This window comes from Bidens hawaiensis, unplaced genomic scaffold, assembly GCF_021521415.1.
Source record: "Bidens hawaiensis isolate Kalapana, Puna unplaced genomic scaffold, B.hawaiensis_p1.1 tig00017718_1, whole genome shotgun sequence".
In the NCBI taxonomy this organism is placed as follows: domain Eukaryota; kingdom Viridiplantae; phylum Streptophyta; class Magnoliopsida; order Asterales; family Asteraceae; genus Bidens; species Bidens hawaiensis.
This window is the reverse complement of record NW_027492674.1, coordinates 84,883-107,759: the sequence shown is the minus strand read 5'-3', so window position 1 is coordinate 107,759 and position 22,877 is coordinate 84,883. Positions and strand designations below refer to the sequence as shown.

Sequence of the window (22,877 nt, the reverse complement as noted above, 5' to 3'; positions counted from 1 at the left end):
TTAACCAATAATCAAACCTGTAACGTTGCATAAAATATATTTTGTCAACACGAATGTTGGTGAGCAATTCCATGATTTTTGTGTATATATAGCATGAGGCAAAATCCACAACTCGTATGTGAAACCGTAAATAATAACAATTGCGATATATAAATCATAAATATAAATAAATGAGACTCCTTTCTAATGGGTAAAAATACCAAATTACAATGAGGGGCATATGATCATACTTATTGAGGATGAGGATGAGGCCAACCAACAAAAGCAATAAAATTTAACAATTAATCATATGAGGCATATAACACACAATCGAGCAATTATCACACATAAACTAGAGTTTGCGGTTTGAGAATTCGAGTTTTAAATCTTTTTTGTTTAAGTAAGTATGCAAGGTACCCCAAAGTATAAAAGCGAAAACGAGGATGAAATTACTTACATGGAAAATAGTGATGTCGATGAAGAAAACTAAGAATAATAATAATAATAATCTTCAAGAAAGCGAGCAGACGGTTTACCGTGCATGTCCTAGATTGAAAGACCTTGAGTTAATAATGAGTCTTAAAGATGAGATATAAATGGTATAAAAGTTCATAAAAACAAGGCTTGGGTTTTCAGAAGTTTAAGCTATATTTTACAAAAAGCGGTTACATAAAGTAAGCATAACATGAAATGGGTTTTACATGAACATTTGATGTTTAGTTTTACTCAACCTTTGTTAAGTTTTACACAGGAGAGTTGGTTTAGTGCTAGTATGCACGATCCCGCTAATGTAAGTATCAAGATCCGACTTTTAAAATTTGTTTGTATTAGTGGAATCACGGCAAAGTGAAAGACGTCATGACACGTCATTGATATGTAGGTGAAAAACATCCGGCAAAAAGGTGTGCACAATTATAATATAAGGAAAGAAATGATGTGGGTATATATGGAAAGAAAGTGATGCGGCTAATTGTTATTGTGACGGGCTATGCAATTACATGCTGTGGTCTTTTGATGGGCAAAGCCCTCACAATCTTATGGTTGTGGTCACGTCTCCAAGTCCTTCATCACGCCAGTGCAATGGGTGCATGATGGTGTACAACGCGCAAATTGGTTACGTGGATGGTGGGTGTTGAACCACCACGGATAACTGTAAATATAAAAACCATTTTTTTAGCTCTATAAATATGTCTTATTTCTTTCTTCTAAATATAAGTTTAATTTCTTCTTTTCATATTAAAATTGTTTACTTTTAGAATAGATTTATACTAGTGTAAAATCCTATATTGCTCATTTCAGAGAAACCTTTTCTAATTTTCAACACTAAGAGTGATCCATTTCCCCTTCTTGAACCTCAAAAGATTAAATGCTTTATCATCTCACAACCTTTTTTATATCAAGAGGCTAAACTAGTTAGCTTTTTAAATCTGAAATAAATTGATGTGGTCACTGTCACATGATAAGAACATCAAATATTTAAACCTACTTTTCTTATAACAAGTCGTTGTAGTATAGTGGTAAGTATTCCCGCCTGTCACGCGAGTGACCCGGGTTTGATCCCCGGCAATGGCGTTTTAATTTTTGTTAATGCATGAGTCCAAAAACATGGTCTTCTAATCTTTTTAAATTGATCATACAATTGCCAATGCATAAAGATTGTCACACTCATATTTGGTTGCCTGCATAAAGTCATATATGTTAAAGTGCTATTTGCAACTCAAGATCTTGGGACTCGATAACACCGTCAATCGTCTTTAAACTTGGATCAGTCTTACTTTTGTTATACTATGTACATGAAGATGGAATGTGACGCCTACCCGTTAATGTTATCACCACTCCATGAGTTTCCTTTTGTTAAACATGAAGAACTACAAAATTTCACCATTTTAGATACAAGTAAGAAATATACATTATAATTAACCAATTAAAGGGGTCAAATGTAGAGGTCAACAAGGACAGTGTACTGAGTCAAGTCACTATTTGACTGGTGGATGTTGAGGCAAAACGAATGTGCAAATAATTCCTACTTTTAATAGAAATTTGATCAATAATATTCAATAGACAAACCCACAAGAATGTACTAAACAGAACCCTGGTTCTTCAAGTTCTAAAACAATAATCAAACACATTACACAGTTGCAAGTCTGCAACCAACAACAAACAAAACAAATATGCCCCTAATCAAAACCAACAACAAACAAACTATGTCGAAGTGACCGTAACATTATTCGGCAGCGAGTAAGCACTTCTACCATGAGCACCCAATCGCCCACGCCCAATCCCATTCCTCGGATACTCCAGCTTTTGACCTTGCACGTCATCTCGACCATTCGACCTCGAATTCGAAGTCCAACAATTAGTAGAATCACCCGAATTCAGCTCCCAAGAAGACGACTTCCAACCACTCAGTTGTTGACTACCCGCAAAGCTATTACTCCCCGATGACTCAATCTCATGTTCTTCACAATCTGCATCACCACCCCTTTTAACAGTCACATACTTATGCAAACTTGGTTCCATTAAATCATCATTAACCACCTTTTCGGACTCCATAACATTTTCTTTCTTAAATTGGTTCGTGCTCGTGGCGGAGTTTAAGTCAGCTACGGCCTCCATTATTGAGCAGGCCTTGCTCACACAAGCCGGGAGTGAGAAAGCTGGCGGTGCTGCAGCTGTAGCAGCCAATGTGGTCGGGTTTTTCTGGTGGAAGTTTTGGATGTCTTCGAGTAATAAACTAGCATAGGATGTTGGGTTCGGGCTCGGGTTCGGGTTAGGGCCAAGTAAAGCTTCCGGGTTGATGTCGAGGTCTCGAGACAGCCTTGAAGACCGGGTTTTCGATACAATTTGGGCATGTTTGGGATTTTCGACTGCGGGTTTGATCTCATCAATAATTTGGGCTTCTTTGGCTATGCTGTTCTTAACACTGTTGTTTTTGTTTACTTTGCTGCCCGGTTGCTCAGATCCCGCGTTGGTGTCGATATCACCGAGCGGATTCCTTCGGTAAGGAGATTGTTCAGCTTTCCTCGAATTGCTTCGACTTAGTGTCACCGGCTGTGGGTTCTGATTCTCGTTCAGAACCCGAAGGTTCGTCCTAGGAGATCTAGCACGCGGGGACGCTGCAGTTCGGGTGCCCACGGCACCTGACACAGCATCACCAGCATTTCTCTTGACTTGAATCCTTTTCACTCCACCCGCCTCTCCGCCACCAGCATTGTTACTCTTATCGGTGGCAGGGACCGAAACCATCTTCCCAGGCCGATTGGTACCCGAAGCGCAATTGGAATTAGGGTTTGGTGATTCGGATCTTCGATTTGGGGATCTGCTTACTCGCCTTCCCCCGGACCCGGACCCGCTTCCTCTCTCTTTACTTCCGGATCTTTGTTGCTGCGGGTCTCTTTCCCGGCTTCTTCTTCGTGTAGAAGACGGTGACGAAACCCGATTCTCGGGTTGCTGTCTTCGCCTCATCACCGTCTCTTCATCCTCGTCATTCTTCAAACCCGCTTCCATATCAAAATCAAAACTCCTCTTGGAGCCCGAATACCTCCGTCCACGCGCAGGCGTCTCCCCACCCGCTGGCTTCGCACCCGACGAGCTCCGGCTAAGCCTGCCACACTGAATCAAAATCGCCTCCACCTCTTCCTTTGAACAACCAGACGTCCTCACCGTCGCACCCGCCACTTTCCCTGATTCAGCAATCGACACGCCCGATTGGGAAATGTCGGTATTCGGGGTGGAAATAGAAACTTTCTCCTTCCGATCAGTCGATTTGCGGGTTACTTGATCCGGGTTTCGCTCGGTTTCCTGGCTCTTTCGATGCTTGACAATGAAAACCTCTTTCTTGGGAGCTTCTTGTTCGGTAACTGAAACCGCAACGGGAACGGGGACAGGGGTGCTTTTCTTCTCAGGTTTGAATTTGGGTTCGGGTGGGGAAAGGTTTGTAGTCTTGCTACAGCAAGCACCCATTTTTAGTGAAAGAAGCAGAGTGAAGGAGAAGAAGAAATAATAATGCGATTGATAGTTGTTAGGTTTTAAATTAGGAATAGATTTGAATTGAATTTTGACTGTTGAAAAGTAGCCGTTGTCAAAGGGTGTCCGCTCTAACGTTTCTATACATGCCACCCAACTTATATAAATTTCAAAATGACCACATAATTCTATCATTTTGATCATTTTATTTAGAGATTTAAGATAATCTAATATTTCCGGGATAACTCACTTATCTTCTAAATTTTAACTCGCTGCATAGCTTGCTACCTGTTTACATTTTATTTCGATGCAAATACTGCACTTTAGTGAGAAGAATGTGTTCGATTTTATTATAGGACAGAAAACCCTTAAACAACTGAAAGTGAAGAAACACTAAGTGACCCCGGCAGATTACGGATAATCTTAGGGTCAAGTAGATGTTTCCCACGAGGGTTAGGTCCGGCAAAGATGGTTATTCTTCTGATGACCTGCAAAACAGACACCGTGAGCTCGTCACTGAGAAGGGGGGGTACCTCCTTGTGACCACCCTCCGGCGTGAGAATCAGACTAGATTGCTCTGAATATAAATGTATATTAAGAGAAATAGCTAGAACAGATAAGATATGTGATGGTATAAGATAGTATATGATACCGTTCCAAGGTGTTGGAGTATTTATAGCCGAAGGTAGGTTTCCAAGCAGGTACAGCCAGCTGTATAATATTCCTTTTCTACCAACTGTGGGCTACGCACGTGCCATGCTGGTGGTTGGTGGGTAGGCAGCGGCTGATAGTGACATGGCCGGCTGTGTACTATTCCTTTTCCACCAACTGCAGGCTATGTACGTGCCACGACAAGGGTTGGTGAGTAGGCAGCGGCTGATAGTGACATTTTGTACTAGAGCGTGCTCCTCGTCGTACTGTTGTCAGTGAGTTGTCACCCTGTGATTGGTTCACGGGCTGCTTTGGTCATATCTTGTCTATTTTGTCCATACCTTGGCAGGTATAGTACAAAAGATCCTCCAGAAGCGTACGGACTGGCTCATTTGGGCGGGAGTATTCCCGCCTTGCTCATTCCTTCTTTAGGTGACATTACTGAAATATTGAGAGTTAGTGCCTTGTGCGTGTAGACTTGCTATTAGTGCGGGTAGCCTTCCCTGATGGCTTGTATCCGCAGCTGCGGGAACAGGCGGGGTACTTCACCATTGGGAGGCTTTTCCTGCGGGAACAGCTGGCGTACTACGCGTAAGGTCTTCATCTCTCTGAGCATGGTGGGTCCTGCGGAACCAGTTGGTCTTTGCGCAGACGTACCTCTTCAAGGTGAGTCTTGCGGGTCCAACTGGGCCCTGCTGGGACCTACCTCTTCAAGTCCCCCCAGTCCAATGTTCTTCTCATGAATTGTTAATAAGTGAGGTGAACTTTTGGACTTAAGCAAAGGGTTTTTAGTTTTAAGGTTTTCCGTGGGGATTCTTCCCGCGGTTTTCCTAATGTCACGTGCAGAAATTCCCGACTTTTCTGCTTGATCTTTGGGTATGATGCGGGTAGGTGTGTAACCTCCTCGCAAGTCAGGAGCGTTGAGTTTCACTTGTAGATTCTCCACGACGTTTTGGTAGTTTTAGACATAGTGATCAATTATGTTAAACAACCAATTCCATCTTGGAGCTTCAAACAATCTAGTTCTCAACGTTCCCGCTATGCGGGGATGTTATTTCCCTTTCCACAAGCATGGCCCAGAAGATCCTTCTTGGTTTTAATTCCCTGCAAGTGCTAAGTATGTGAAGGGTTTCGCCTTGACACTGTACCCGCACTCGTCTTATAGTTACTTGACTTCCAAGGTATTCTTGGCTTCAATTCCCTGCAGGTGCTAAGTATGTGAAGGGTTTCGCCTTGACACTGTACCCGCACTTGTCTTACGGTTTCTTGGTTACCAAGGTAAGGGGGTATATTAACTCTTATTTTTGAATCTTTGTTTCACGCATATTTTAGTTTAACTTAGCAATTTCTTGAGTAGTTTGGATAAGTTAACCTTTCAACGTGGCAGATGATAGGTTAAAGTTTTTCTCTCTTTCGTGATTGTGCGGGTAAGACCGTCACTTTCACTTGGCTAAACTTTACCTATATCTGACTTGCGTGAAGGTTTTCCTCATCTTTTCCTTAGAAATTTTCTAAGTGTTTTAAATAAGTTAACCTTTCGACGCGCGGTTGTCAATAGGTTGATGTTCAGTTTCCTCTATCATGGTTGTGCGAGTAGGACCGTCACTTTCATTTAGTGGGATGACCAAACTTTACCTATAACTGACCTGCGTGAAGGTTTTCCTCATCTTTTCCTTAGAAATTTTTGCCGTTTTTTGTGTTTATGCAGGTTTTTCCGCCTTCCACACGCAACGACTTACTTACCCACTTATTTATGCGGTGAATACCGGCATATCAGTGTTTTGAATAAGTATAAAGGTAAGGCTATCAACACAATGTGATAAAAGAGAATTATTTCCATTAGAAGTGGCTCTAGGCCTTTTCTTTATAAGTTTGGAATTGATCTACATGTAACATTTGCGTAATTGAGCTCCATTCCATGTTCTTGGGATGGGGGTGCCATCGAGCCTTTCGAGCCGGTATGCGCCCTTTCCCAAAACTTCTTTGATAATGTATGGCCCTTCCCAGACTGGGGCCAGCTTTCCTGGGCGTTCTTGGTTCGAAGCCTCGTTGTTACGCAGTATGTAGTCTCCGACATTGAAGTTGCAGAGTTTTACCCGCGTGTTGTAGTACTTTTGCATTTGTCGCTTGTAGTTCTCTTCACGCGCTGCGGCTAAGTCTGCGTTCTTCGGTTAGCATAAGGTCTAATCGTCTTTCCGCATCATTGTCTTCTGGCTTAATCAAAACCCTTGGTGAGGGTAAACCAATTTCGACCGGGACCATGGCTTCAGTGCCATAAGTGAGGCTGAACGGGGTTTCTCCTGTACTGGCCTTTTTTAGCGTTCTGTTTGCCCAAAGGACGTGTGGAACTTCGTCCACCCAGCCGGATCTGTGTTCCAAGAGTCTTTTCTTTATGCCGTCGACGATGCTCTTATTTGCTCTTTCCACCTCACCATTACCCTGCGGGTGCGCCACTGAGGTAAAGATGTGGGTGATTTGAAGTTCTTCCAGCCACTTTTGTAGCTTCTTGTCAGCAAAGTTGGTGCCGTTATCGCTCACCAAATTCTGGGGAAGTCCAAAACGACAAATAATATATTCCCAAATAAATTTTTTGATATGTTTTGCGGTTGTTTGGGCTAAGGGTTTTGCTTCTATCCACTTGGTGAAGTAGTCGATGGCTACCACCAGAAACTGAACGTTCCCTGCTGCTGTGGGAAATGGGCCTGTCACATCGATGGCCCACTTCTGAAATGGCCATGAAGAGGTGACTGGAACAAGTTCATTCTTCGGGCGATGCGTGTTGGGTGCGTAGAGTTGGCAAGACCTACACTTTCTGATGTATGCCAGCGCATTTGTATGCATCCCCGGCCAAAAGTATCCCGCGTTATTTAGCTTAGCTACAACAGCGCGTGGACCTGCGTGTACTCCACAGATGCCCTCGTGCACTTCCCTTAGGAGGTAGCCAGCATCTTGGTTGTCCACACATCTTAGGAGTGGGCCAAGAAAATTACGCCTGTAAAGGATGTCATCGATGAGTTGATAGTTCAGTGCTTTACAGCGTATTTTTCTTGCCTGTGTTTTTGACTCTGGTAGTATACCCGCCGCAAGGTAATTTATTATTGGTGTCATCCACGTTTCTGTGCCGGTTTGGATGACACAGATTTCCTTGTGCGGGACTGATGGTGCTCCAAGGAGTTCAATGCGGATGTCCTTTCCCAAGTGGGTGAAGGCTAATGATGCAAGCTTGCTTAACGCATCCGCAGATTTGTTTTCGCTACGCTTGACGTGTATGACCTTACAATCGTTAAAGTCGTGCATAAGGGTTTTTGCTTGTGCGAGGTACAGGGCCATTGTGTCGTTCACGGCCGTGTACGTCCCGTTTATTTGGTTGGCTATTAACATGGAATCCACGTGGGCTTCCAAGTTTTTCACTCCCATCTTACGCGCAATTCTCAGCCCGGCCACGAATGCTTCATACTCTGTTTCGTTATTTGTACTTGGAAAATCCAGTCGAATAGCGTAAGTGTATTCTTGGCCTGCTGGGTTGGTTAAGTTCAACCCTGCGCCTGAGCCCTCGTTGCTGGCTGCTCCATCAGTGTAGAGTCGCCAGACATCATCGATGTCCTGTGCTGGAGAGGGTTGAGCCTCCTCCTGGCACTCTTTCTCCCGCGAAGCGGGGACTTCGGCAATAAAGTCGGCCAAGACCTGGCCTTTTATGGCTGGCCTCGGCTTGTACTTTATCGCGTATTCTCCCAATTCTATTGCCCATTTGGCTAGGCGTCCTGACAATTCGGGTTTGCCTAGAACGTTTGCGAGTTTGAAGTTTGTGAGAATGGTGATTGGGTGACCTTGGAAATATCGTCTTAGCCTGCGTGAAGCCTGTACAAGTGCTAAGACTAATTTTTCCAGGGTAGAGTACTGGGTTTCTACGTCTGTTAGGACATGGCTAACATAGTAGATTGGCATCTGGATGCCTTTTCGTTCTACTAGCAGGACGGCCCCGGTTGCTCTATCTGTGGCGGAAAGGTATAGGATTAATTCCTCCCCCGCTTCTGGTGCTGTGAGCGTTGGGAGTTCGATCAAGCGTGACCGAATTTCCTGAAAAGCTGCTTCCGCTTCTGGTGTCCAGCGGAAGTGCGTTTTCTTTAAACAGTTTCTCAATGTTGACACGAATGGGAACGACCTATCCGCATGGTTTGCCAAAAAGCGGTTAAGTGCGACTAGGCGTCCATTCAGTGTCTGAGCTTGCTTGATGGTAGTAGGTGATTCCATTTTGATAATGGCTTCGACCTTTTCAGGGTTCGCTCTGAAGCCATCTTTAGTAACAATGACTCCTAAGAACTTCCCTTCTTCCATCCCAAAGGAACACTTGCTCGAGTTGAGCTTCATGTTTATCTTTCTGAGCGTGTTGAAAGTTTATTCGATGTCTTTCAACATCGTTTCTGGGTCAGGGCTTTTGATGACCAAGTCATCCATGTAGACTTCCAAGTTCCTCCCAATTTGGGCATGAAACTCTTTGTCCATCAGGCGTTGGTATGTGGACCCGGCATTCTTAAGTCCGAATGGCATCATTTGATAACAAAATGTGCCATCGGACGTCCGAAATGCGGTTTTGTCCTGATCGTCAACGGCCATGTGGATTTGATGGTACCCCTTATACGCATCAAGGAAGCATTTAAGGCGAAACAGTGCTAACGAATCTACCTTAAGATCAATTTCGGGTAACGGGTAACAATCTTTGGGGCATGCTTTGTTTAAGTCTTTGAAATCTATGCACATGCGCCATTGTTTGTTAGACTTCGGTACCATGACGGGATTTGCAACCCATGTTTGATATCTGCTAACGCGTACGATGCCCGCGTCAAGGAGTTCCTTGACTTGGGTTCTACACGCGTTAGCTTGTTCCGCCCCCATTACTCTGCGCTTTTGTATGACTGGCGTAAAAGCCGGGTCACACTTGAGCTTATGCTCTGCCTTACTTCGAGGTACACCAGTCATGTCAGCTGGTGTCCACGCGAAGATGTCAGCGTTTTTCTGTAGTAAGCGTTTGAGTAAGGTGCGCGTAGGATCAGTGACTGTTGGGCCAATGGTAACAGCCTGGTCAGGGTATTTGCCATTGAAGGCCCACTCTTCTGGTTCGGTGATTGTTGGTTTAGCCATCTTTGGTTTGGGTTTTGATGAGACAGATGCGATGCATACCTGGGGAATACCGGTGATCATCGCTACACCCTCAGCTGTTGGCCATCCTATCATGCCGTGGACTGAAGATACCACGGCATTGAATCTTGCCATCCCGTCTCTCCCGAAGAGAATGTCGTATGTGTGGTGTGGCTTCCTCATTACGACAAAGTCCACGTCTTCTGTGCGGGAGTGTTTCCCGTCTGTGAGAATGACGGGGAAAGATAGGATGCCCAGGGGGGTGTTTGTGCTGCCGTCGAACCCTTCCATCGAGGCGTAGACCGTTTCCATGCGTTCCTTGTCTTCGTCGTCTAGCTTGTCGAAGAACTGCCTGTACATAACTGTTGACGAGGCGCCGTTGTCAGCAAGAGTGCGGGAAGTGATGTAGTGCCCCAGCTGGCTTTTGATGACGATAGGGCCTTCTTTGCTGGGTCCTCCTGGCACTCGCGGGAAGCGCACCTCAGCTTCCTTCCACGCGCATGGTTCTGTCGTTCGTCCTTTTCTTCCTCTGACGTTACTATGAACCATGTGGATGCTGATGTCAACGGGCTTTCGTCCGTTGCTTTTGTATCGGTTATCATTCTTCCCTCCATTCTTGATTGATGCCACAAGGTGTGTAAGTTTTCCATCATTGACGAATGTTTCAACAATATCCCTCAAGGATATACACTCCTCAGTGGTGTGACCCTTTGTCCCGTGGAAGTCACAGGATTTGCTCTGATCCGCGTTATGTCGCTGCCGGACCATTGGAGCTTTTGGCCATGGGAGTTTTTCGGTGGAAAATATCTCCGTGACGCTTTTGGTGAGTGGCGTCCACCGGGGGTTTCGGCTTGATGGGTGCGTGTTATCCCTTCCGCCTACTAGAGGGCGAAAGCTGGATGAGATGTCAAAGTTTACCCTTGACTGCCAAATACCTAGCTTCCTCTTTTTGTTTTGTCGGGGGTCCGGACGTTGTTTTCTCTAGTCCTCTGCGTGTAGAGGTTTGTACTCCGGGAATATCCCTACCCAGTTGCTTATCCGTTTCGGCAAAGCGCTTGGCCGCCGTCATGATGGCATCCCATGTGGATGGCATGCCGTCTTTACCCGTCAACGTGCGGATAAGCTCTAGGTATTCGGCGCCCTGGATGAAAGCGGCGCGAACAAGATCTTCGCTTATGGTGCCCAGACTCTTTTTCGAGTTGAAGCGAGTGATGAAGTCTAGTAAAGATTCATCTTCTTCTCTAACGCAGTTGAGGATCGTCCACTGCTCTTCAGTATATTTCCTCTGTTGGCTGAAGTGCTGGCTGAACTTGTGTTGGAAGTCCACCCAATCATAGATGTGGTGGACCGGTAAACGATCAAACCACGCCCTGGCCGCTCCAACCAGCGTCATCTGGAACATATAACACCACGTGGGTTCCATCCAGTTGCTGACGGTTGCCTCCGCTATGAATCTGTTCAAGTGATCATCTGGGTCGGATATACCATCATAAGTGCCGATGTTGGACATCTGTTTGGCACTCTTCGGGGCGATTGCTTCCGCAATGTCCCTTGCAAACTTGGACGTTCCCGCATTTGCAACAGTTGGTCTAAAGGTTTTAGAGAAGTCACGTGGGTTTCTCCCCGCGTTCCTTGGTTTGAAAGTTTCTCCAAAATTCCTTTTCGGTTGGAAGTCCGTTTCCTTGCGCTTCCCTTTCGCCCTATGACGAGGATTTGCGTCACTGTCGGACTCCTCCCAATCATCGTCCAAGTACTCGCACTCGTTGCTCATGTTGAGCTGTCGAGTGTTCCCGAACTCGTCATTAGCCTGTTGGAGTGAACGTAAACGTTCATCCAACTCAGCTTGGAATTCTTTCTGACGTGCTTCTGCCCACGCTTTAACTTGATCAAGTGTTTGGCGGGGGAGCCTCGTTTGTTGTTTCTCCAACTGGGTATCAATGAATCCCAGGGGAGGATTGTTTACTGCACTTGCCCCGGCTTGGGTAACCGGGGTAGTGTTCGTAAATATTGTGTACTCGCCGGTGTTCCCCCCAGTAGCTGGGGTTGTGGTTACCGGAGTTTCTTGGTCACTCGTTGGCCTTGGCACCGGAGTAACCTTAACCATCTTTCCAGAGGTTTGAAAAAACTGAGAAAATTAGTTCTAGTTTTTATGCACGGATGACGCCAATAAAGAAACACTAAGTGACCCCGGCAGATTACGGATAATCTTAGGGTCAAGTAGATGTTTCCCACGAGGGTTAGGTCCGGCAAAGATGGTTATTCTTCTGATGACCTGAAAAACAGACACCGTGAGCTCGTCACTGAGAAGGGGGGGTACCTCCTTGTGACCACCCTCCGGCGTGAGAATCAGACTAGATTGCTCTGAATATAAATGTATATTAAGAGAAATAGCTAGAGCAGATAAGATATGTGATGGTATAAGATAGTATATGATACCGTTCCAAGGTGTTGGAGTATTTATAGCCGAAGGTAGGTTTCCAAGCAGGTACAGCCAGCTGTATAATATTCCTTTTCTACCAACTGTGGGCTACGCACGTGCCATGCTGGTGGTTGGTGGGTAGGCAGCGGCTGATAGTGACATGGCCGGCTGTGTACTATTCCTTTTCCACTAACTGCAGGCTATGTACGTGCCACGATAAGGGTTGGTGAGTAGGCAGCGGCTGATAGTGACATTTTGTACTAGAGGGTGCTCCTCGTCGTACTGTTGTCAGTGAGCTGTCACCCTGTGATTGGTTCACGGGCTGCTTTGGTCAGATCTTGTCTATTTTGTCCATACCTTGGCAGGTATAGTACAAAAGATCCTCCAGAAGCGTACGGACTGGCTCATTTGGGCGGGAGTATTCCCGCCTTGCTCATTCCTTCTTCAGGTGACATTACTGAATTATTGAGAGTTAGTGCCTTGTGCGTGTAGCCATGCTATTAGTGCGGGTAGCCTTCCCTGATGGCTTGTATCCGCAGCTGCGGGAACAGGCGGGGTACTTCACCATTGGGAGGCTTTTCCTGCGGGAACAGCTGGCGTACTGCGCGTAAGGTCTTCATCTCTCTGAGCATGGTGGGTCCTGCGGAACCAGTTGGTCTTTGCGTAGACGTCCCTCTTCAAGGTAAGTCTTGCGGGTCCAACTGGGCCCTGCTGGGACCTACATCTTCAGAAAGGAACACACATTTTTACACATGTTATTGCTTATGCTGCAAGTCCTTTATCTACTTAATTGCTAGAATTTAGTATTAGTGAATGATATGTGAGATATTTTATTACTAAAATAAATATAAGTTAAACATTATTATGGCATATTTTGCTGTCATATTCACAAACTCATTTAGACATGTTGTTAATGTTATGTTAATGACCGACTCACTGATATGGATATATTATGGATGGATTCAAACTTGTACGTCACTGTAGAAAGTGATAGTAGATTCATATACAGCCTATCAAACTACGCATTTCAGTGACAACAATTTAAATAAAAAGTTTGATGAATGTCTTAATATCTCATTGTTAAATCATTTAATGATTCTAGTAGTAGCTATTTTATTTTTAAATGAACAACTTTTTTAGTTGGCATTTCTTTTCGCTTTATGAAATTCGATATGTACATACATGGAGAATTAGAAAATTTCTGTGCTTTTGGGTAAGAAGTGTACGTTTTGAGGGGTGTAAGTGTAACGTTGATAGTTTTAAAAACAAGTGGGAGATACAACGGTCATCTTGGGATACAAAAGGCAAAAGGAATCAGAATCGCATGTGGGTCGTGGATCTGGTTTTTAGTTTAGTATTCTCGGTCTGTTTTATCCGACAATCTTATTCTTTCTTTTAATCAATCAATTGTATTTTGAACATTTTTTATACGTTAAAAACTACAATATATCATCATAAACTTTTGTTCCAAATAAATTATTATGTGTTGAGAGAGAGTGTTTAGTTTCAAATATGATTTAAAAGTTATGGATTTAAAAAGGCATTTCATTTTCAAAATCTTAAAAAGTTAAAGCTAAAGTAAGCATACTTTTACAGTTTTTGTAATAAGTATATAAAGTGGCACGTGAGTTCAGTTTGTGTGAAATCGTTCACATGAATAACCTATAAAAAAATTAGAAGTGTGGCTTTTCCTTTTAAGATATTGAGTTTGATTTGGAGATCGTGACTTCTTATTGTATTGTTATTTTCTAGTGATGTGACTATGAATGGTTGTTTCTAAACCAATTATCACTAAAAAAAATAACCAGTGGGGACTATAGTATTAGGGACTAATGTTTCAGTATCAAATACATAATATTTAGGACTGATTTTTTAGTTGCTGGTAGTATTAGGGACTGATTTTTACGCATCACATATTAGTGACTAATAATTAGTCGTTGATATTAAAACACCTTATTAGAGACTAAAATTTAGTCGCCAATGTATGTGCATGACAAAGCTTTTTGAAGGAAAACTTATTGGTTACTGAATATCAGTTTCAAATATATTCTTTCAATAATGAAAAATAATGCAAATTTCTTGAAGACTAATCTTCAGTCTCTAATATAAAGGGAATGTATTAGGGATTGATTATTAGTCCATCATACTTAGTAAACGAGCCGAATTAGTGACTAATATTCAGTCTTGAGCGCCTTTTGGATAGAAAATTACCGGTGACTAATTTTCAGTCTCCCATTATGTTACATAAAATTACTATTTGATGAGAAGTATTAAGGGTTGAAAATCTGTCTCATACATATTTTTTCGCAACCTTATTTTAGAGTGATATTTAGTCTCCAGCGTGTTTTGCAAATGGAAGAACTAAGAACATTCTCATCCAACCCCTTATATTATATGAGGGGTGTTTTTATAATTTAGAGAGTGATTCATGATGTTGTGAGTGAAGAATTTTTATATTTTAGAAAAAGTAATGATTTTCTGTATATTTGAAAAATTACTGTTCATCTCCTATAATTTTTTAATGTATTTTGAATGTGTTTGTGAGTGAAGGAAAAATAAAAAGTAATGATAAAAGTTATAAAGTATTATTTAATTGAAATGGAGAGAGAAAATAAAATGAGTTTTAATGTAATTTTTGGTTTATAGACAGGGATGGGATGAGAATGCTTTAAGAATTGAGAGTGATATTTAGTCTCCAAATAATTAAGAATTGATATTAAATCTCCAATAATGGATACATGAACCATTTTGAGAAAATAAACACAAAACGAATCCAGATATGGATTGATATTCAATTTTAAACTCCTTTGTATATAGAACAATCATTTTTTTTATATTTGATAGTTTATGAATCCATACTCCACAATCCACATTGTTATTTGTTATATGATACCCCTCCAGGAGCATCACAATAAAAATTGTCATAAACCCCCAGTAAATAATGTTTTAATTTGTTTGTGATCTTGATATTTTAAATTTGGCAACGGATCAATTTTCAGTTAGTGTAAGATTTTAGCTTTTTGAAAAAAAAAAAAACTACTATCAATATCCAAAGTTCCAAACTATGATGCATCTTTATTAGACTGTCTGTTGTCGAGCCGTGAACAAGGTGCGCTATCTTCTTCCTTCTGCCACATCATTCACGATAGCTGTAGCACCATCCAGTTTTGGGGGCGCTGACGGGCCGGCTAATGCGAGCCGGCTTGCTCCGAGTTATTGACTGTTTAGGGGGAATGTTTGGGAAACTGCTCATGAGCAGGAGCTTTAACTATAACAGCGAACATAAGCTTTATCAGCGTTCAGCCAATATGATATGGTGCAATATTAGAGGATGAATTCAGAGTTATGTATTTTATTAAAATATTATACATATTTTCACATATATTTATTTTTCTATATTTTAATATTTTAATAAGCAACTACATCAATAAATAATTATTCAAATGGTAAACTCTTGAAAATATATCGTATTCATAAATAATATAGAAAACTTAATTTAATGCTCTTTTTTCTATCTATAAAACAAAAGTAAAGGTTAAATGAATAATACGGAAAATTGAAAAACATTCTTAAAACTAACTAGGTATATATCCGGTGTATTGTGTCATGGCTCTTCTGGGTTTGGTAAAACACGGGTGCTGTTTGCGAGTTGACGCATATTTGGTCAATATTGGCTACATTTGTTATGGTATCAAAACTAAAGCCAAAAATAATTTTGTTAAGTTAACGTGTTTAAAACAAATTAAATAACGAAATTAAAACACGGGCGTTGTGGTAACGTTTCCACACAAAGCTAGTAGGTATCGGTTAGGTTTGCTATGATACCTCTAGTAAAAAACAACAAAACCAAGTTGTAATATGTCTAAAATAACTTTGACGCGTGTTTGGTTCGTTAATTTCTTTTATTATCTACCAAGTTACAGTTATTATTTGAAATTTATAAACTTAAAATACTAACTTAAAAACTTATTTTGAACTAATTTATCAATTAAAAGGTAATTTACTCAAATTATAACTCGGTTGAACAAAACAAACCATATAACTGTTGCACTGTATGAGTTTCCCATCATATCACATAGGCTCCATCTGGTATTCATTATTAAATAGTTGAGTTCAGGATTAAATATATGCCAACATTCTTTTATGCAACAAAATTCTCGGCGGGTATTTAATCTCAATCTCTATAATTATATTAAAATTGTTATATATTTTCTCTTTCTTTAATTAAATAATATTTTTTTATATCTTTATTATTGCATTTTATCTCTACTACACTCATAACCACTTTCAACAAATAGTAAAATATTATAGAGGATGAACAATGTTTCTCAAAATTTACTTATAAACAGTAAAATTTCTTTTCTTCTATCTTATAATCACTTACAACTACACTCTAAAAAACAAAATACACACTCACAAATTTTAGAGTGCCTACCTATTATATGCTCCAACACCATATTTGTCCTGCATGTAAGCTACTTACAATTATTTATTAAAACTTTCATCAAAATAAAAATATTATAAAATATAGAAGTGTTAACCAAACATTATATATATCATCATATTGGAAAAACAAAATATGAAAAAACAAAATAAATGTTGAGAAATGCAAATAATTTCCAAACGAGTAGCAAAGGAGCGGGAATCCAAAACACTTTTCACAAAAATCAAAAATGAAAACGAAAACCTCTTTCCAAATCCCGTCCAAACCACTATGTAAATTCGCCCGCTATTTATTAGGTTGTATGAACTTTTTTACCATTTCTCAGTTGATTTTGATAGATCTCTTCGTTGATTTCAGAATCCAACAATCTTTCTTCCAGTGTGTTTTAGAAAAAAAAATATTACTATAAGTATGTGTTGATCTGGTTTTGTTCTTACCTTTTGTTTTGAAGGTTCGCGTGTGTTTGCTTTTGGGTGAAGATTTCTGGAATGATTCAGCATCAAGATAAGATTTTATGGCAGATCAAGTTTTCAAGGGCATCTTTATAGAAATAATATCATTGCTCTTTGGTGTGTCTTCTTATGTTTTATGATTTTTAATAATGTTTGTGTGTTAATTCTTTTTTTTTTTTTCAAAATACAACCCCTTTTAAACTAGTTTTAGTAGTTTGGTTGATTTAATCATGTTTTGATGATTTTGTATTTCTAAATCTAATTGAAGTTATGGTGTTTTAATGTTACAGAGAAGGAGAAATATGAAAGAATGTCATATTCATGAAAGCCTTCAGAATTCAAGAGCACAATGCCACAATATATACACACCTACAAGTAATGAAGCTGTAGGCTTAGATGGATTATACGGCAATAGGGACAACACGATTTAGGACGTTTGTTAAGACGCTCATAACTTTAGAATGGGGGGCTTTAAATATACCAAAAGTTTTTATTTGGTATACCAAGTCAACCCTATTAATCTACTACTAATCATTTTTATTCTATTTTATTTAAATATAACTACTAATCATTACATAATAATTATTTAAACTACTAATATCTATTTTTTAATTAGGTTTTTTTAAAGGCTATTGTAATTAGTTTTTTGCAATACTAGTATGAATAATAGTATATTAAATATTTTATTATACAATTATGAATATTACTAGTCTTCTAAAAAGTACTCAAATATATAAATACGAAAATACAAGTTCATTATGAATGTAAAAACACTAAAATAATTAATCACTTAAATCCACAAACCCACTTTCAGGACAATAAAGTTGGCTGTACAGTTCTAGACGCGACTTATACATTGTTTCCCACCTAACTGCAGACCGGCTAATATTGTTAAGATTCCAATAAGGCGTGATAACAGGCATTGGGGATTCTCCTTGTAACTCTACCATGACATAATGGGTCTCACCAAATACTAAAGCAATTGTAAGAGCTCTGTGATGTTGACTTTCTTCTGGACCACTCCAAAATGGGAAAATAGTGGTACTGCCTGACATGCTTAAAGAATGGATGATAACACCAAACCTATTGGCAATCAGAACACCTGCCTTAGGCATTTTCATCCAGTGTTCTTCTGGACAAGGTGACCCAAAAAAACACAAGTCATGATACAATGAATTTACATCCCTGACAAACATATCTTTATAAATATTTTAGAAAGTTGTCCCAATCACGTGCTGACCTGATAGATTGCCTACAGTTCTTGAATATGTTGCGACTAATGTGCCATCTACAAAGTAATTGAGTAGCATTCGGGAAAACTTCTTTGCATGCATTCACTAACGTGCCTTCCATATGCTGTACAGGCGGATGGTTATGTTCATCACATATCATCGTTAACGTCCAGGAATTATATTCTATTGAATATTTCCCTTCTAATTCGAATGGGCAGTCAGTTTTTTTTGTGCCAGAAACTTTACTTGAATCCTTAACTTTATATTTTCCGCCACGATCACACATGATTACAACTTTATACACGAACCCATTAGGATATTTGTTCGATCTTTTAGTGACGACGACAACACCAAGAGAGCGTGCCAAGTTTTGTACCCAATTCATCAATTCTTCATGGGACCCGAACACCTAAAAATTAATAAAAAGTTAATAAAAAGAATAGATAATACACTTAATAATAAAAAGTTAATAAAAAATATGTATATATAAGTTAATAAAAAAGAATAAATGATACACCTAATAATAAATGTGTATCATTAAATGCTGACAACTAAATGCTGACAACTTTTGGTTTAATGCTGACAACTTTTGGTCTTTGACTTTGGTATATTTTTTGGTATATTTAACAGAACCCCTTTAGAATTTATTGACTTGTATTATTTTATTCGTAACTTTTATGATACTATTGCTTGAATATATTGTGGTTTCGGGAAAGCAAGAAACAGATTTAAGTCATCGATGGGATTTGTTAGGGACAGCGAATATATTTTGGGGACCGAATTAACTTGTATTGAGAACGTCTTTTTAAATTGTAAAATAAATATATTGGAATTGAGATATAATATTAGATACCGAAAGTACTCATTGATAATATATTAGAGTAGTTTAAGAGACTAATTATTAGAATCTAAATATACATATTTAGAACTAAAATTCACTCCTTAAAAGAGGCTTACAAACGACTAAAACAAGTAGGTCGGGGACTAATTCTCTGTCTTTGAAGCATTTTATTGGAGACTTATTTTATATGAAATTACAAACCCAATGTAATGTATTAGGGACAATATAGCCTTTGTTTAGAAGATTGATTTTCAGTCTCTAAAGTTATACATTAGGACTAAAATATCATACTATCAGATACTGATTTGCAGTCACTAAAGAAATGTTTTGGGAACTGATATGATGTGGTAACAAAGGCCAAATTGGGGATTGAATTTATAGGTATTGGAGACTGACCATTAGTCTTTGTTGGTGCCATACAACAGAGACTGATTTTCAGTTACTAAAACCACTATCTAGGACTAGCCATTCGTTACTGGCTAGGGACTGTCAAATCAGTCTTCGATAACCAATAGGTACTGATCGAGGAGCAACAGAGACTACATTTTTAGTCCCAAATACCATTCTTTTTTGTAGTGTATGTGGGCATGCCAAAAATAAGAACACACACATTTACACCGGCTTGTGTTGGTTAAAACCTTTTTACTCAGGAGATCTTGTTAGTCTGAGCCTTGTTACACCAAACCATGTTGCTCCAAACGTCATTAGTCAAAGCCACACGTAGACTAGTTAAAAGCATAGACCAGGCAGCCACCAGCATGCCACCAAAAATGAGGTGTGGCAAGCAAGTGATTAATTGTGACATGGATGTTCCTCGTATAAAATGCCGACAAGTCTTCAAGTTATTCTTGGTTGAGACAAGTCATCTACTTATCTTTCAGCAAAGCTCAACTCCCTCGAAACTATACTACATTTATGAGCGTGACATTCACGCATGTACTCCTACAAGCATTTACCAAATTAGTGTTCTGCATTATATAAAAAAATACTTAATCTTACTCTGAAGCATTATAAGAAAAAAAAAACTTAATCTTACCCTAAAGCCGTGTTTGGAAATAAACAATTAAGGTGAGACTAACGGTGTTGTTGCTTTCTCCTAGGTCCCTAAAGCAACAGGAATACAAGATGCATGTCTAGCTACATCTTATTCATGTCATTGTTTGTTTAAACACACGATATGCATGTCTACACCAACTTATCCACATTGTTATAGGAAATTAGGTTTTATACTATGAGCACAAGGGCCCATTAAGTATTTAGAGCTTGCATTCTGTTCGCTATATATTCTAATTGATTACACAGTACTAATTAATCAACTATTTTACCGTTATCTACATGGTATCATAGCCTCATGATTCTTGCCTATTTCTTTTCTTTTCTTTTGCTTTTCATCTTGTCCTTGGGACTCCTGCACACTATTATTTTTCCGGTCATCATCTAGGATATCTCATCTTCTTCTTTATTCTATTTTATTCCTCCATTAATATAAAATATTTTTTTGTTACCTTTTCTTACCTTTGAAAGTCTTTTCTAAGCAAAATGTTGCCGGCCTCAAGATTATCAGCAATGAGCAAAACCGTTCATCGGCGCTTGCGGTAATTGCCTACAAACTTCTTTTTCATAAAATCCTCGACTTCTCAGATCTACACACATACGAACCGAGATAAACAACACTGTCGTGACCGTTATGTTTGGTACAATTTTCCGAGCAGAACTCAACCAGTAACAACGCCGTCGTCTTAACGTGCCATCAAACAACACGATTGCAGAGCTCAATTCCAACACAATTTTGTTGAGATTCGCATTGAGAAATCGCAAATATAATTACAACTACTCACGGTTACATTTATCGGGAGATTTCAAGATAAACAGCTCCTCATTCGTTGTAAAACAAGCCGCTACGCATTGGCCATGTCTCACGCGCCACCACTGTGAATATCTCCCAACAGTTTCATGAAAAAGGATTAATCTTAGTTTATGATTTTGGTTTATTATTTATATAATATAAATGACAAGTTTGGTGCCGCTAAGCCGTCATTGGGCAACTTGGCGGCACCTTACTTGTCCATAGCATTTTTTTTCGTTCTGGTATCGTAATTAAAGAACATAACGGAAGCTGACCAGATGACAATTTTTTTTCTTTTGTTTTTTTTATTCTGATATCATAATGAACGTGACAGAAACCGACTGAATTAGCATAGACTCAACATCTCAACTTCCGAGACCGAAAACACTCGGTTTTACCAACGCCCTGGTTTACCGACCAACACCACCTCATTGGTCCACTCAGTTTTTATATTTTTCCATTTTTAGCTCCGGTACCATAACAAACGTAGCCGAAACTGACCGAATTCGTGTCCAGTTACTGCCTCAGTGGTCTGGACCGACAACACTTGGGTTTTACCACCGCCGGGTTTACCGACCAAACAAATGTCGTTTTAAATAATTTATTTTTTAATATGTTAATTTGACGTGTATATATATATATATATATATATATATATATATATATATATATATATATTGGACGCTAAGGTTTTACCAAAGGTGTTTATACCGTACCGAACATAAACGATCCTAACTGTATTCGCCTCAATTCACCGAAGGAACGCTCGGGCTTTACCAATGTTCGAGTTTTACCAACACCTAACCAATTGCCCCGGCGCGTTAATCTAGTTATTATACAATAGGATTTATTAAACCAATAACAAAACTTAATGCAACAAAAATTAGAAAATAAAACGAAACCAAACCAAACAGAAAACAGAGGTGGGACATGGCTACAATGGTGATGACATGCCGCCTGCCTAGGGTTTGATTTCGCTGGCGATGACGAGGGTTTGTTTGCGAGTATGAATGTGAAATTGCCGTATTCCAACTACATTTCTTCTTTAGACGATACACATGATTTCTCTTCTTTAGATGATACCAATGTTTTTAGACCCGGCTCGGACATCGACCCGGGTGCCTTACCGGGTCAAAGGTCGGACCGACCCAGAAGGGCGGACCGGTGTTTAACCCGGATGACATCATAAATAATTATATAATTATATATATAGCATTTTGGACTGGTTGAAAAGTAAATCTACCTATTCTAATAAAGTAAAATAAATATGGACATTTGTCATGTTTTAGTTAATTCTTACAATTTTTTTCCATCAAAAACTAATATACCATAATATATGTAATAAATCACTAATTATTCACTTTCCTTTTACACTATATTTATATAATATCTATATATTTTTATAAATATAAATATTAACATATTATTTTACTATATATTTCAAAATACTTAGTGAATTCCAAAAATCAACAACAAATCATGTTTCTTAAATGAAAATTGTTTCGGGTTTTTGTGGAAGTTAAATTTGATTTTATAGGTCAAAAGTTGGTAAATAGATTGTTTGGTACAAGTTAACTACGTTTAGGTCAAAATTTGTTACGGGTCAAAAATGAAAATTTTGAGTATTTTTAAAAGTTTGAGAATGCAAAATAGATTTATCGTTAAATTTGTTATAGGTTCAAGTGTTGACTTTAAAATGTCAAAAGTATGAAAGTTAGAATTTTAAACATGATTCGAGTTTCAAGTTTATTTTTAAGGGCATTTTTTGAAATAATCAAAAGGTTCGGGATTTGACAAGTTGACTATTTTTCCCTTAACTATTAAAATTAAAGAAAAGATTGCGAACACTTTCGACTTGCCATCCCCATGCCTATCAATGCTTCCAACTTTTATCAAATTTGAAATATTTAT

At 39.5% G+C, this 22,877-nt stretch overlaps 1 protein-coding gene across 1 annotated transcript; it reads right to left on the bottom strand.

Moving 5' to 3' along the window:
- Positions 1-2,059: 2,059 nt before the first annotated feature.
- LOC143554490 (uncharacterized protein At1g65710-like) lies at positions 2,060-3,942 on the bottom strand. The gene has a single exon (XM_077044232.1). It carries the CDS (start codon positions 3,940-3,942, stop codon positions 2,182-2,184), a length of 1,761 nt encoding a protein of 586 aa, XP_076900347.1. The 3' UTR covers positions 2,060-2,181.
- Between the last annotated feature and the right edge of the window lie 18,935 nt (positions 3,943-22,877).

Bases quoted from the DNA above. Each gene is read 5' to 3' on its own strand.
- LOC143554490 (XM_077044232.1), bottom strand. From the start codon at position 3,942: ATGGGTGCTTGCTGTAGCAAGACTACAAACCTTTCCCCACCCGAACCC.